The 16,130-nt window shown below is 35.5% G+C and overlaps 1 protein-coding gene across 2 annotated transcripts in view; it reads right to left on the bottom strand.

The window, feature by feature from the left end:
• Positions 1-14,610, bottom strand: part of TBC1D15 (TBC1 domain family member 15) — a 42,482-nt gene extending 27,872 nt beyond the window's left edge. Inside the window, exons 1-7 of one of the 2 annotated variants that reach the window (XM_083365944.1) lie at positions 14,257-14,430; positions 10,674-10,710; positions 10,097-10,195; positions 9,759-9,833; positions 6,285-6,423; positions 3,124-3,334; positions 145-238 (exon numbers count right to left, since the gene is read on the bottom strand). In XM_083365944.1, coding sequence (XP_083222070.1) covers positions 145-238; positions 3,124-3,334; positions 6,285-6,423; positions 9,759-9,833; positions 10,097-10,195; positions 10,674-10,710; positions 14,257-14,318 — 717 coding nt within the window. In that variant the 5' untranslated portion in view covers positions 14,319-14,430. Of the gene's footprint in view, positions 1-144; positions 239-3,123; positions 3,335-6,284; positions 6,424-9,758; positions 9,834-10,096; positions 10,196-10,673; positions 10,711-14,256; positions 14,431-14,560 lie in introns of those variants that run through there. The other variant, XM_083365945.1, reaches the window with a different exon arrangement.
• Between the last annotated feature and the right edge of the window lie 1,520 nt (positions 14,611-16,130).

Below are 16,130 nucleotides of genomic sequence, written 5' to 3'. Positions count from 1 at the left end.
CTTAATAAAGTTGCAAGCTTTCTCTTACTGCAAGATTTTGGTCTCTCCCACTCCACCCCTATTCCTGTTTATTTCAAGAAACAGCTATTTTAATATATTAAATCTTACATTTAATTTTTACCATAAATAATACACTATACTAACCTGTATTAGGCCACATGTTGGTTCATCAAGGAGATTTTCAAAGGACTGTGAAATACTCTGATAATTCACAAGAACCCTTTTATCCTGTTGAGATCTGAGAGAGGGGAAAAAGTATATTTTTCTACACTTCCTTCTATAATTCTGTTTCCTACTTTAGGATAAGCTAAGGATAACTATAAAATTTGCATTTGAAAAAAAATCAGCTACAGATTATAAACTGATCATATAATACTTTAAACAGATATGTATATATTTTCGTTGCAAACATTACATTACTGGTAATGAAGTTGAAAATACTTGATTGTTACTTTGAGATTTAAATTCACTACTGCCAGTTTCTGAGACAAAGAAACTAGTATTTTTGATATCCATGAGGGGAAAAACTATCACCTATTCTGTTATTAAAGCCTAAGACTTTTAATAAATGTTATCTCTTCAATACTAACGTGAGTGGATGCATCTATGACAGAGGATATGAAATTCAACAGAAGATTGTATCTTGGCCTTCTGAAAATGGGATGTTAATAAACAAAACTGTGGTTTGCTAACATGGCACAAGAATCAAAAGTTGTACTGAGTCATGTATAGCTAATCTACCAAAATGAAAAACCCTTAAGATACCTGCATTTTAATTAAATGTGTCTTCAGTAAGGTTTACCATAAATGAGAATAATTAACTTGCTCAGAGCAGTTATTTACACTAATGCTATTAATGCTACTATGGACATATGGACTGCTCCAGCATGATTAACTTAATTTTCCCCCCACCAATATTTATTTCTCATTTATTTAAAATTTTAATTTGGAACCAATGATTAATAAAGAAGTTGACTTGGTCAATCAGAGTAATGCATCATATTCAAAGCTCTATAGGGACAAAGTAAAGAAAGAACAATATTCTCTAGCTTTTCTTTTAAAATGAATCACTCTCATCAGAAGTGGCAGGAGGGAACACAAATACTCAATTATGGATGGTCACTGGCCAATTTTAAGCTTCTGCAGAGTCAGATATGGATTCACAGATCACTCCATCCAACAATCGACACCCCCACTACTCCTATTGCTGCATTCTAATGTCATGCTTTAGAAATCTTCACACTGTCACTCCCGATGAAACAAGAAAAGCTAGAGAACATTGTTGTTTACTTTATCTCTATAGCAGTCAACCAGTGGTATGGGTTCCACCTGTGGTACATTGGCACCTGGCAGGTGGTACGCGACCATCCTAGAAAAGTGGCAGTGGGGGAGTGGAATGAGCTGAACCGGTGGCAGCACTGCACAAGCCTGAGCGAGAGATGGCTGGAGCTGCAGGGCTGTCAGGGCTCAGCGGGAGCGCCAGGATCAGCGCCAGGCTCCAGCTGGAGCTTGGCGCTGATCCTGGCACTTCTGAGCCCAGAAGAAGTGCCGATCAGCTGGAATGTTGCAGAATCCACAGGGTCTTGTGATTTACATTCAGAGGCTTGGCAACTGATTCATATCTATGACGGTCCCAGGGTCATGTGAAGGGACCAAAACCTGCTGCAACCACCCAGCAGAGGGGGGAGGGAATAAAAACCAAACACCCCCACACACCCCCATCCTCAACCAAAATGCTCACAACAATGAAAACCTCAGACAGGAGGAAGAGCGCCGCCGGGCAGGCAGGCAGGCAGGCGTCTTGCTTGGCTGTGGCTTGGGGGGGCACTTTTTCAGTGCCATTGTAACTTTGAATAGTCACTAAGTGAACTGTTGTAAGTCGAGGACTACCTGTACTTCATCACTTTTTTCTTTTGTTTTGTTTTTTGGTCATCAAGTTTTTGACACCTTGCTAGGTGACTGGTGGTACTTGGATGTTGCCATATTCTAAAGTGGTACAATGGGTGAAAAGGTTGAAAAGCCCTGGTCTATAGAACTTTGAATATGATGCATTGCTGTGATTGACCAAGTCGACTTCTTTAAAAATAAATATTTGGGGAGGGGGCAGGTTAAGTTAATGATACTGGAACAGTCCATATGTCCATAGTAGCATTAATGCAAATAACTGCTCTGACCAAGTTAAGTAATTCTCATTTATGAAGATTGAAAACTGAACACTGAAGATTTCTCAGTGTCAAAAGAAACTAGCCACCTACTCATCTACAATAAAATCACTTTTATTTTCAAGTTCATTTTTTCCATAAGGAGTTAAATAGACATGAAACTAGATATAAGCAAACATTTCATCTTTGCAAACAGACTATTCCCAGGAACTCTGAAATGTCTTGTCATTTACCTGAATAATACCAAATCAGCTATAGTCTAGAGGCTTTCTACAATTAAATCCTTTAGAATATGAAGTTGTTCATATTACTGCATACATACAAATTAAAAAATTAAAAAAGTTTGTCCTGGAGCAAGGAAATAGCTAAAGTGGAGAGTCTCTTGGGAGACACAGAGAAGACTGCTTAATAGTCGATTATTATTTTTTTGCAAATTGCATTTTAGATAATTTGTTAATTTGGGCATATCCTGGGGCTAATGAAGCAATTTGTAATTGCTTGCTTGTGAGGTAAGAATCAAGTTTGGGACTGCTATTACTGAAACAACAGTGTATTTATTTTTTGTGGAGGTAATGACTTATTCAAAATTGTAAAAAGGCGTAATTGGGTTAAACAATTTAAGAACCACTGCTCTATATTACTAATCTTAAAAAGAACTACCAAAAGTTTCATTGTATCATTATGCATTAAAAGTCACTTCTTGTTTTTACTCTACTTCTACAATCTACACAGATGGTTAAAAGTTTGTGAAAGTTAAAATATCGAATAACTTGCTGGTTCCCATGCGACTCACTTTGTTTTAATTGGATTCTCTTTATCTAATTTTAGAACTTGTATGGAGAACAGATAACATTTTAGATCATATTTATGCAGAAATATTGAGAATTCAAAAGAATTCACAAACTTTTAAATACCATTGTAAATACATCTTTTGTTGTTGTTTAATCCTAAGAATACTTACTCACAAAGCACCACATATTTTCTAAGTGTTTGAATGAATAAATTGCTATCACCATGATGAAAATGAAGAGCTGGAAGGACAACACCATCCTTTAACCAGAATACCAAATAGGACCATCCCATTCCTTCTTTGTTTTGTTTAATTGATTTTAAATCTGTCAAGCTGAAAAAGAAGGACCACTTGTTCTCGCCAGTCGTACGAACTGCAACATCTGAAAAGATAAAAGAGATAAAGAGCATTTTCACAACTGCAATATTTAATCATAATTATGATTTCCTTGCAACTGGAGAAATTTCTTCTAAAATAAACACTTGGTGTTTCAATACTTTCTGGCTAAGTGTAATATAAAAAAGCAAATGATTGTCCCATTTTAAACAGATTTTAGTTTTTAATTATCATTTCTTACCATTTTATCATATTCGTTTAATATGAACAAGGAATCAATATTTGTTCATTCACTCCCAAATGAATAAGGATTTAGCATCCGTGTATTGAGAAGGAAGCATGGAAGTCATAGAACAGAGGTCCCCAACCTTTTGGGCACCAGGGACCGATTACATGGAGAGAGGTTTTTCTGCGGACCAGAGAGTGTGTGGTTTTGTGTGCTGCCTGCATCTCGCCGATGAGGTTCTGCTTGTTTGTGCAGCCCTCATGCTGGCCTGCCACAGCCCAGTACTGCTCCATGGACTTAGGGGTTGGAGACCCCTGTCATAGAAGAAAGCAAATCACTTTGCTACCAAAGTTCTCTGTGAAAGATGAACCAATATGCAATCTGGATCTTCTCACGTTTGTGGTAAGATATTACAAAAGAAAGACTAATTCTATCAAGAGAGGCAACATACCAATTTCAGTTAATGAAAAATGCTCCAAAAATGTTTATAGATATCATACAGAGAACCCCACCAACCAAAAACTGCATTGAGTATCATTTCCTCAACTTCAGTTTTGGGTCTCCTGCTTGAGTAGGAGGTGGACCAGATGACCTCCAAGGTCCTTTCCAACTCTGTTATTCTATGATCCTATTATTTTTATTTGTAATTCTAAACACATGCTGTCTTATAGCAATAAAGGAAGCATTATAGTAAAACATGCAGGAACATCTTAAGGCATATACATAGAATGAATAGAATGAAGGCTACTGCTAAGCTTGTAAGCCGCCCTGAGTCTTCGGAGAAGGGCGGGATATAAATGGAATTAAAATAAAATAAATAAATAAATTATCAAGAGTAACCTACACAATGTTTATCTGTTAACATTTTATGCTATGAATCTTTCCAATCATTATAAGAAAACAAATATGCTAACTGGTTTCACAGCCAAAGGTACAGTTCTATTTCGTACTATAGCATGTGGCTGTGTCATTTGGAAAGGACAATTGCTTCACAACATAGATTGTTATTAAAAATTGTTGAGAATTTTATTTTAATCATTTTTCATTATCAGTACAATGCAGTAATTGAATTTGTTTTTACGTAGTGTATTCATAGCATTTAGGAGAAATATTATAGAATTTGTATTTGTATTTTTACAAATATTACAGATACCTTTTTGTATATGTTTTTTTTTCCAAAATAAATAAAACAAATGAAATATTGTACATACATTAACTGAACTGTACTATTAACAATTACTATGTTTATTGAAAGAAGTTTAATAAAAAAATTCTAAACTTAACTACTACATGTATGGAAACAACCTTGCTTCCCTGAAACTCCTATACATTACAAAAACTTTTATCAATTATCTTAAACTGTCTGATTTAATTTAGTCTTTTAAGCATGTTTCTTCTGAATGATTATTTTCCTTGTACTACATAAGTGAAGGTAATAATCCTGAGGAGGAATCAATGTATGAAATCAGATGACCAAAATATGAACTCATTCCAGACAACTTTATTTTGGGGGTTGGCAGGTTTTTCCTCTCCTCATCACCACTCTCTTCATTCTCTGATCCAATTCTTCCTACTTAATTCACTTTTCCCTCATGACCTGGCATCCAAGATCACTCTCAATCTCCTAATCAACTAACAATGCATAGTTGTATGCATTTTTGTAATGTTTTGTGGAAACCAAATCTTGAGACTACAGATCTTCTGCTGATGAAATTTTGAATGCTGTTTACTGCCCAAGTTGCATCAAAATGGGAGACTGCAATCGCAAACCATAATTTTAGAGATTTTGTATTGAGTTTCCGCTTTTATTTTTTTTCTTTGCTAAATTCTTCCTCAATAGCAATCAATACTTCCTCCCAAAATTAATTTCTATAGACTCTTTTAGTTATTAAAATGACAGTTTGGCCCACTGATGAGCATTAAAAGGATACTTTGGCTGACTGATGAGTGTTACTTTTTTAGAGAAACATGCCCTTACATTTTCCATCTCTAATGCATAGTGTTTTCTTAGATGGATGAGCTATTTCTGTTTAAATGATTTAAGATAATGTACCCCTTATTATAACATATGTTAACAGTCCACAGCCTGCTGGGAATAAGACATAAACAAACTGTAAAAATAAACAAATAATGCACAGACATATTTGTCCATATAGACTTGTAATGAATGAACATCCCTTAGTTCCAAACGAAATCAGTAGAATTTCATTCATTATATCTGAAGTCCATCCATCTAGATCCACTAAATAAGATTTTGCCATACTACAATTTCTTGTAATAAGTAAATAAAAATATCATTAGGATCCTGTTTTCTGCTATTAACAAATTACACACAACACATAAATTTTAAGTCCTAAGGTGATATCTTACCACATACTCATTTTGTTCCAAATTATTCGAATAATCTGTAGAAATCATACGCAAGCACCTTCAACAATTTTCAGTAATAACCAAAAATAGATGCTAATGGATGAGAAAGTAACAGGCTTCTCTATAAATAAAAATGCCTTTTACAGATACAGATGCCTTGTATTTTCATTTATTAAATTTATATGCCTTAATTATACATACCTTAATTATACATACCTTAAATCGGAATCTTAGAATCCCCTTTGTTATGAAAGACAGATGATCAGCATTATTAGCTGAAACTTCACAAGAACAGCAGCAAGCAAGTACCAGAAGTAAAAAGCTCTATATCCAGGAATATAATCTCACAGGGCTCAACCAATAAATGACCATAATATTTTAATATCTGTTACTGAAGTACCTCCATTTGAATGTGGCTTCTTTTTAAAAGAGACAGTGTTGACCATATCCCATTCTGCTTCATAACTGTTTGTATGTTCTGGCCCTCTGAAAATCTTCTCCTTAGGAGTCTGCACCCACTCTACAACTGAACTGGAATCCTAAATAAAATATCAAAACAGCATCAGCAGCCATTTTTCTTGTAAACTACTTATTAAATCAAATTTTCTGTCCATAACTATAAAGCACAATTGTTCATGGAACATCACTTTTGTCATATGCAAATTTAAGATTAAAAAAGTGCAGTAAACCAAGCTGTAAAACAATTTATTTTGAAGAAAATTGCCAATAAAAAAGTCATAAAACTTTGTTTTATAGTTCAGCTCAAGGAAAGGAGAAAAGTAGCATTTTAGCTTCGGAAGGAAAATATAGTCTTGCTCAGATACAGCACTACTCAACCTTTGGCTTGTTTAAGGCATTAGTCTCAATATTCCATACTTCTGCAGCTTCCTTTCTCAAATGTCATAGTAGAACTATCAATGGAATAATTTGCTTTCCATCCCTAACAAACAGTAAGAATTCATACATTTACAGCTGAATAAAAAACAAATGTGAACTATGTAACTGCAAACGGTGACAGATTTCTTTAAAACATTAATGCAAGCAATCATTTCATGCTATAGTAAAAGAAATCAAAGACCTATGATTTTCTAGTCTTATGGTCTGGAAATATTTTTTAATTATTATGACTTACACAAAATGTATAATATTATTCAAGCTCTGCATTAGTCCACAAAATCATTTCATAGGCTTCAGCTATCTTTCCTCTAAATTTAAATCAAAAATTTAAATTCTGGATATCAACTAAGATATGGCAGACAAATCTTATTGCATTCTTTGACCAGGTGACAAAATTAGTAGTCCAGAGGAATGCTGTGGATATAATTTACTTGGACTTCAGTGAGGCATTTGATAAAGTGGATCACAACCTACTACTTGATAAGATAGAAAAATGTGGGTTAGACAGCATCTTCACCATATTGATTCGTAGCTGGCTCCCTGGATGTACTCAGCATGTGGTCCTCAATGGAACTGCATCTACATGGAGGGAAAAGTGTAATGGGGTGCCCCAGGACTCTGTTCTGGGCCCAGTGCTCTTCAACATCTTCATCAATGATGTGGATGAGGGGATAGATGGGGAACTCATCAAATTTGCAGACAACACCAAGCTGTCAGGAATAGCCAACACTCCAGAAGATAGGCTTAAGATACAGAAGGATCTTGAAAGACTTGAACATTGGGTACTATCTAACAAAATTAAATTCAATGGTGAAAAAGTAAGGTTCTACATTTAGACAAGAAAACCCAAATGCATGGGTACAGTATAGGTGGTACCTTGCTCAATAGTAGTAACTGTGAGAGGAATCTTGGAGTCCTAGTGGACAATCACTTAAATATGAGTCAGCAGTGTGCTGCAGCTGCCCCAAAAAAGCCAACACAGTGCTAGGCTGCCTTAAAAGAGGGAAAGAATCAAGATCATGTGAAGTGTTAATATTTTACAATGCCTTGGTGAGGCTACACATGGAATACTGCATCCAGTTTTGGTCACCGCAATGTAAAAAAGATGTTGAGACTCTCGAAAAAGTACAGAGAAGAGCAACAAAGATGATTAGGGGACTGGAGGCTAAAGCAGATAAGGAAAGGTTGCTGGAATTGGGTATATCTAGATTAACGAAGAGAAGGACTAGGGGTGACATGATAGCAGTGTTCCAATATCTCAGGGGTTGCCACAAAGAAGAGGGAGTCAAGCTATTCTGCAAAGCACCTGAAGGCAGGACAAGAAGGAATGGTTGGAAACTAATCAAAGAGAGAAGCAACCTAGAACTAAGGAGAAATTTTCTGACAGTTAGAACAATTAATCAGTGGAACAACCTGCTTCCAGAAGTTGTGAATGCTCCAACAAGAGATGGATTTGTAACCTTGAGATTGTTGATATTTGTCCACAATTTTGGTTCTCAAGTCCTCAGACAGTTCTCTTCTCCTCTTTCTGTTGTCCATACTTAGCGTGGCACACACAGACACACAATGCAAAGACTAAGTGAACTTATCTCCTTTTTATCTGCTTTTAGGTGTGATTTTTATATTGCCCACACCTGTTACTTGCCCCAGGTGAGTTTAAAGGAGCATCACATGCTTGAAACAATCTTGTTTACCCACAATTTTGAAAGGGCGCGAATAATTTTGTCCGGCCCATTTTTGGAGTTTTGTTTGACATTATGTCCAATTTGCTTTTTTTCCTCCCTTTTTTTGTTGTGTTCCAATACACACAAAGGGAATAAACGTGTGTATAGCAAAACATGTGTTCCTGCAATACTTTTCTGTGAGAAATACTTGATTTTCTGGAAAAATTTCTGGAGTGCCAACAATTTCGAGCATGACTGTATAAGCTGTAAACTTGTGGGCTTTAGAATTCTCCTGCTTTCTTTTGGCAAGGAGCCCAATGATCACTGTCAGTAACAGATATCACGTTGCTTCTGTCTTCATGTGGTTTAGTAAAATTGGTATCACATTACCTAATTACATCACATTCATTATGGGTATTTTTGATACCCTTTGACAGAACTGCAGCATTAGGCTGTCATCCTAAAGATACTTTACCTGAATATAAAATCCACTGAAGCTTAATTCTCAATAGAAGAGCATAGGGTTGCACTACAAAGAATCCTTGTTTAGGGATGCTACTGGTACCAGCAACTCAGTCATTAAGTGAAGCGGTCGTCAAGTGAAACTGTGATTGTGCTTACAATCTTACTTCACTTCCCTTTGCTTTACAGACCTACAAAGGTCGTAAATGCAAGCATTGGTTGCAAAGTTATTTTCTCATTATCATTGTAACTGAAGAGAAATTCTATATGTAAGCTGTGAAAAGTATGTGAAGTGTATAGGGGTCTGTATAAAATATAAAACATTCTATAGTTGTCTGTTTTATTTGCTTTTTTTAATCTGTTATTTCTTGTTAACTTTTCAACATTAGAAAATCAAGGAATTACAAGATGCTTGGGAATTGCCAGAAACCGGGCCATGCAAAGAAGTGAAGCCCCATCCATGGGATGCAGGCAGTATACAAAATCATGCCCCCTCCAGTCTGCAGAAAAACCTCTCCTCACAGAACCGGTCCCTGGTGCCTAAAAGGTGGGGGCCTCTGTGTTAGACTTTGAAGATTCTGCTATAATAACCTGCATCAGTGTAGTAGAGTTCTAGTATTTCTTATGTTTGTTTCCTGATCTGGCTTACCTCGAAGGGTTGACAAGCTATTTTAGATCAGGCATCCCAAAAGTCTGACCATTAGAAATATTAGTCAGGGTTTCTAGAAATTACAATATAGAATATTTGGGAGACAATCTAATTGTTTCTACCTTCATTTTATTTTTATTTCAGTTTTTTAAGATATACTTCTAAAGCTTTAACGAAAGATTGCTACAAATAACCAGCATACCTTTTTAGCAAACAGAATGTTAGAAGAGTCTAATGAATCATCCAGAGGTCTCCAATCTATTATCACCTCAGTGCCCTAAAACACAAATGATGCAATTATTCAAAAAGTAATGCAGTAATGTCATATTTGTTTATATTTACAAAATATTGATTTATTCTATACCAGGGGTCTTCAAACTTGGCCCTTTTATGACTTGAAGTCCACAAGTCATAAAAGGGCCAGGTTTGAAGACCCCTGTTCTATACAATCGTCTTTCATAAACAGTGGAAAATAAATTCATAGGAAACATACTATACAGTTAGATTCAAACGAGAAAACCCTAAATTTTGATGTGTAACCTTTTCAATAACTCGCAATAATCCAGATTGTAAAGCATCATGATCTTCATCATTTTCACTTGAAGAATGAATAAAAACTCCTTCTTGTTCATATATAACCTAAAAGATATAAAATAAAAATAATAAATTAAGCAGAGTTGTTTCACTAAGAGCTTTTCAGGCAATCTGTTTTGAACCTGCTCTGGGGACAGAACCAATTACTATAATGCAATTTGGGCCTTTCAGAGAAAATGACAAGCTTATATTGCATATTCACTAGGCCAGCCAAGTAATAAATTGGGCAGATTTTCTATTAGAATAGAACATTGAATGCCTGGGGATATACTGATATGGATGGAACAATAAACAAGACTAGTTTTGCAACACAAGGTATATTAAAATCAAGAGCTCAGAAACAGTTTATTCCATTTTTATTGATTCCTAAAGCATGTTAGTCACAAAACAAGGTACTATTACAATACAAAAATAATAAAGCTATCAATTTAAAGCTTTTAAATAAAAGCTTTGATCAGAAATGAAAAGGACAGGCTACTTAAAACAGAATACTACACAGAAGCTCAAATAGAAAAATAATTACAAGTTCTGAGAAATCCTTCATATGGAAATAAGCAATTCTAAAAAAAGACAAGTCCCATCAATCACTTCCCACACTTCAGAGTACATGGGCACTTGGAATGGGCTTTCAAGGACCTGAGGCTCAGGAACAAATGGGAAGAGAAATACCTTTAAATATTTCAAGCTATACTCTATATTAATGAATCTATTTGACATACCGTTGAAAATCAAGTTAAACTAATTTGAATTTGCTTATATTTTTTAGAAAATTAATCTGAAAGTGTTAGATATAACTTTATGTCCAGTTGTCTAAGCCTTAAATCATAGCACTGGCAACATAGGAACATTTTCAGGTTCACATGTAACAGTCATATGCAAATGTGCCTCTGCTCAAAATAAATAATTGCTTTAGAAACCAAGCAAAAGTGAATGGAGTTAAACTTTCCTACATCACACAATTCATTGTTACACATTTATTATATCATAAAATGAAAGAACACATATCATTGCAGGTTAACATAACTTCCTACCAATTCATATCATGTTAATCCTGTAACTTCAACAAAGAACACAAGTGAAAGAAATATTTGAGCATTTTCTCCCATCTCCAAACCAAGTATATATTTCTCTGTACCAAGGTTTTAGTTTGCTTAGGCTCATGAGATCCACTTTATTTTGAAAAAAATTATAACCCACAAATTAATAAACCCAGTGTTTCTCAACCTATGGCCCACAGATCCCTGGGGGCAGCAATGTCATCACAGGAGATCCGTGAAGTCTTCAAGAAATGTTATGATTTAAATCTTGAGTTAAGTCTTGTTGGTCCGTGGCCACAAAAGTTATTTAAAGAAGGTCTGTGGTGAAGAAAAAGTTGAGAACTACTAAACTGACCTGATGCAAAAGGCAAGACAAAGAATGCCAAGATTGCAAATTATATTACCCTTGATATATTACTCCCGATAATTCATCTTGCACAATCTGGTTTTATAAAAGGGTGACAAGCTTCAGGCAATATCTGTTAATTGATATTTTAGAGATAGAAAATACAGGCAGAAAACCCTGAATCAATGCAGTGGCTTCATGGGGTGCAAAAGCTCTCTATTGTACAGATTTATCTCTATCTTTATTAGACTTATATACCGCCCTTCTCCCGTAGGACTCAGGGCGGTTCACAAGGTTTTTTAAAATAACAATACAACAATTACAAAAATTAAGAACAGTTAAATAATTTCTGGAATGATTGATTGATAAAAATGGATTCCCGTTTAGTATTTAGAGTAACTGTAGTTACCTTAATTTTTTTCAGATAGTTATTACAAATATAATTACTTCTTCATACATTAAGATACAAATTTTCAAAACTTATGTTAGTTATTCCTTAATGAATAAGTGCAAGTGAACTTTCTTCTCATTCCTAAACAAAACTTATCAATATACCATATACCATACCAGAAGTTACCAGGCAGCATAACTCAAGTAAATTTGAGATAATCTCCAAAGATTTAGTGGGAGAGGGGAGAAAAAACATACAAAAATTCTGTAAACTGTCTACGTCCCTTATGTTATCAAGTAAAACCAGTCCTGGAGACATTCTTCTTTCTACCTCAGTAACTATAATCTATAATTACAGTACAGAAACTGCACTCTAAAGGGCAAAGCTAGGACATGAACAGTTGCCAGTCTGGATATGTATGGAATGAGTGAGCATTGCTTTTCCCTCAAACTGAAGTAGATTCAGCCTCCCTGTCCATGTCTTTTGGGCAATATTGCCATGGTTCTTTTTAACCTAGTCACTGAAAAGTAACTGAACCCATTTCTGGAGGAAAGAGGAAAGCTTCTGGTGAAAAGCAGCAAAAGATATTTTGGCCAGGATAAAACATGTTGGAATCCTAGCTCTGATAACTAATTTGCCTTTGGATCCAATAGCTTATTATATAATCAAATGATATTTTGTGTGTACAATGGGCTGGAATAAAACACAATGTTTTCCATTTGTAAGTATTTAGGGTATTTCTTGCAATGACCAAGATCTAATGATTTTGGAATTTGGGGATGGAAATTTAATCTTTGTTCTGTTGAAAAATTAACATTTTGGAGTAATTTTAACTTGAAAATCACTGCAAAATCTTTTAAAACAAATTAGATAGAAAAAGCTATTAATATTTTGGCCAAACTTAGCAATCATTCCTTAAAACATTACTTGTACTCCAAGAAGAATTTGGACTTCCTAAAATTACTAAAAGGTATTTAAACCTATTTTGATTTCTCAATTTGGATGTGACTCCTTGTACTGGAAATTGTTTTGGAAGACACTGAGTTTACTTGTATAAATATATGAATACTATTATTAAGATAGATTTTACAGTTTGCAAGAACTCTGAGAAGAGCTGTAACACCATAATTAAATAAATTGTCTTGAATTTAAATAAAGTTTCTTATAATCTTAACATGAGTTTAATCAAACTATTTTTATATATGCTGAACATCTCAGTGGACATTTAAGAACTGTGCATAAAACATTTATACTAGTAATGTAATATATCTGAGAAAACCAATACATGCCCTATAGTCGTCCTGTTTTAGTTTAATAATTATGCAATGGCTAATATGAATTTGGAAAGATACATTAGTTTTAAAAAGTGATACAAAGTTGAATATTGAAAACTTGAGATTTATCAATAGATGAATTTCAGCTACCTCGGAGAGGAACCAAAATAATTTTGCTGTGTTCAGAAAAATTATAATTCCCTCCCAATCTCTAATGAGAAAATTGATATATAATGCAGTCAAGATGTAATGTGTTGTTTAAAACGGAGTTGCTTTTACATACTTCTTGTAACATGTTGTTAGCTTCGTTTTATTTATATTTCTTTTCTGCTTATACTGCAGTTATACCATTAAGCAATAAAAATAAAATTTCTGAGCTCAAGTATTTGTTTAGTGAATCAGAGTGGATTGAAAGCTATAATCCGGCAACACATTGATTCCTAGTTCCTTAAAATATTCTAACTCAGCAATATAACTAGCTTAGGAGAAGAATTAAATATCTGAAAAACAGAAACAGTTGTGCTCCCACTGAAAATGATCTAAATGTAATAGCGGATGACTACCAACACTGTAAATCACTTATATGTACCAAACCATATGCTGTGGTGAAAAAATACCCTTTTAAAAACCATTCCCATTTTAATTCATTAGTTACTAAGCACCTCAGAAGTTCACCTTCCATCTATTTAGCAGATGTCTCTTAGTTGCAGCCTCCAAACAATCATTGATATCAATTTTTTAATATAAAAAGCAAAAAGATTAACAGATTTTGGGGGGGAAAGTTCTGTAAATCGGTTTTTTTTCCCCTGCATTTTAATCATATCACAGTAAACTCCCTTGAAAGAATCAGTCAAAAAGCTACAAGCCTTAACAGGTCAGAATGCAGTAAAAAGGATGGGCTGGTTTCCTTCTGACAGTCCATTCAAAGATGTACATATAAACAGGAGTTACACAAAAGCGTTCTAGTGCCGCTATGGGAGTATGCCCTCTTCCCCCAAACCTCCTTTACACTTCCCTTTTCAACAACAGCAAAGCATGCCCTTCCTTTTAACCCCGACCTGATCACGGATGCAGGAAATGTTTCACGTGTCATACACCTGTCCCCATTCCGGCAGGTCATGAGGCGGTCCGCTTCAAACGAATGCAACAGCCCGAGGTCTGCGGGCTGTTGCCCCGACGTTATCTGGAAGACACCCCTCGAAGCAACACTAGTTCAACCAGCGGCCTGACATCCCCCCAAGCTCAGTCCGGGATTTCCGTCACTCCCCACCCACCCATTAGAGATCCCATAATGAAATTTACTCTGCTCTCAAGGCAACATTATAGTCACCGTGACTCAAAGATTTTATTTCTCTCCCTTACCTTTCCCCCTGCCGGAGCCGCCATCTTGGCTACTAATGTTTATGATGACGTTGATTCACGTGTTCCCAGCAGCTTCACAACAACCCCCACCCAGCCGAATCTCACCGGTCTCGGCGGCTCAACGCATGCGCAGGGAGAGGAGGATTAGGAGTTTGCGCAGTAAGTAGTGGCACAAACCAACGAGGTTAGTAAAGAGCGGAGCTTGTTTTTATGCTGCTGCTGCTGCTGCTGCCGCCGCCGCCGCCGCCGCCGCCGCCGCCGCCGCCGTTTGTTGCATGTTTGGGCTGGTCCTATGAGAGTCGTTTCCTTGTACTCCGTCCCTTTATGTATTGGAGTAGAATGATAATATATACCAGTACAACTGTTTCTCAACCTTAACCACTTTAACTTGAAGTCCACATCTCTTAAAGTGACTAAGGTTGAGAAGAAACATTGATTATAATAATAGTCAGAAGCACTGTTATATCTTCTAGGTGTGTTTTTTGTACAGCTCCCTGGAATAATAGCATGCTATTTCTAAGACAACAGCTAAAGTTGACAGAAAACTTGTTTTTCAAGAAGGCTATATCTTAATATTCCTTTCTCTAAATATATTTTTTTCAGTCAGCAAATCACTTTGATTTCTCCACCTTTACACTGGTTAGTTACTCGTTTCCAAACAGTTGAAGCAATTCCATTCAGAATAGGGTGCCACAGCTACATTCCAGAAAAGACTGAACAGGATCCTATGTTTACATGTATATCTTGTAAAGTCATTTAATCTTACTTGTCATTGGTATATTTTAGTAGGGCTTTTTCATAATAGTGTGTTTTAATATCAACATACAAATTGCCACCAGATTGTGTAATTCTTTGCTCAACCATATCTACTTTACCTTTAATGGAAATTTATTCCTGAAAATCAACAGGACAATTGTGAACTTTTTAATCAACTCTTATTCCTTAAACCCTTCATTATTTTAGATTTATTAACATATTCATCATCTGAATCCATGGAAAAGAATATCTCATAAAATTTCATTAATTTCATTAATTTCATAAAATCTCAGCAACCTCTACCTCACCATCATCCATAGATTTGATCTATAGTCAAAAAAGCTCACCATAAAACTATTCTATGGATGTATAAGCCTGCTTCAGAAAACTCAGCAGCACAATTGAGACTACTGAACTCGCATACATCAGATTTCAACCATTCACAATCTGAACAAACAAAAGGAGTGGTTGACATATTACTATTCACTGAAGTACTTGATATGTTACACGTGTAACTTGCATCTTCATAACTACAGTATTTGCCTCTCATTCTACCTCATCCCAATTTAAGTTCTACATCAATTTAGCTACTTCGTGCATCAAGGTAAGCTCTAGGTCAGGGGTAGGCAACCTCGGCTCTTTTATGACTGGCTCAGGAATTCTGGGAGTTGAAGTCCATGAGTCATAAAAGAGCCGAGGTTGCCTACCCCTGCTCTAGGTCATGAAAATCTATAATTTTAAGCCTGAAAAAATGCAACCAGTCTGATTTTTGAGAACCATAGACCAGGGGTCGGCAACCTGAAAAAGGAAAAGA

This window comes from Vipera ursinii (genome assembly GCF_947247035.1).
Source record: "Vipera ursinii genome assembly, chromosome: 6".
Taxonomy (NCBI): domain Eukaryota; kingdom Metazoa; phylum Chordata; class Lepidosauria; order Squamata; family Viperidae; genus Vipera; species Vipera ursinii.
Note: the sequence above shows the minus strand (reverse complement) of the source record. Positions and strands in the feature narration are given on the sequence as shown.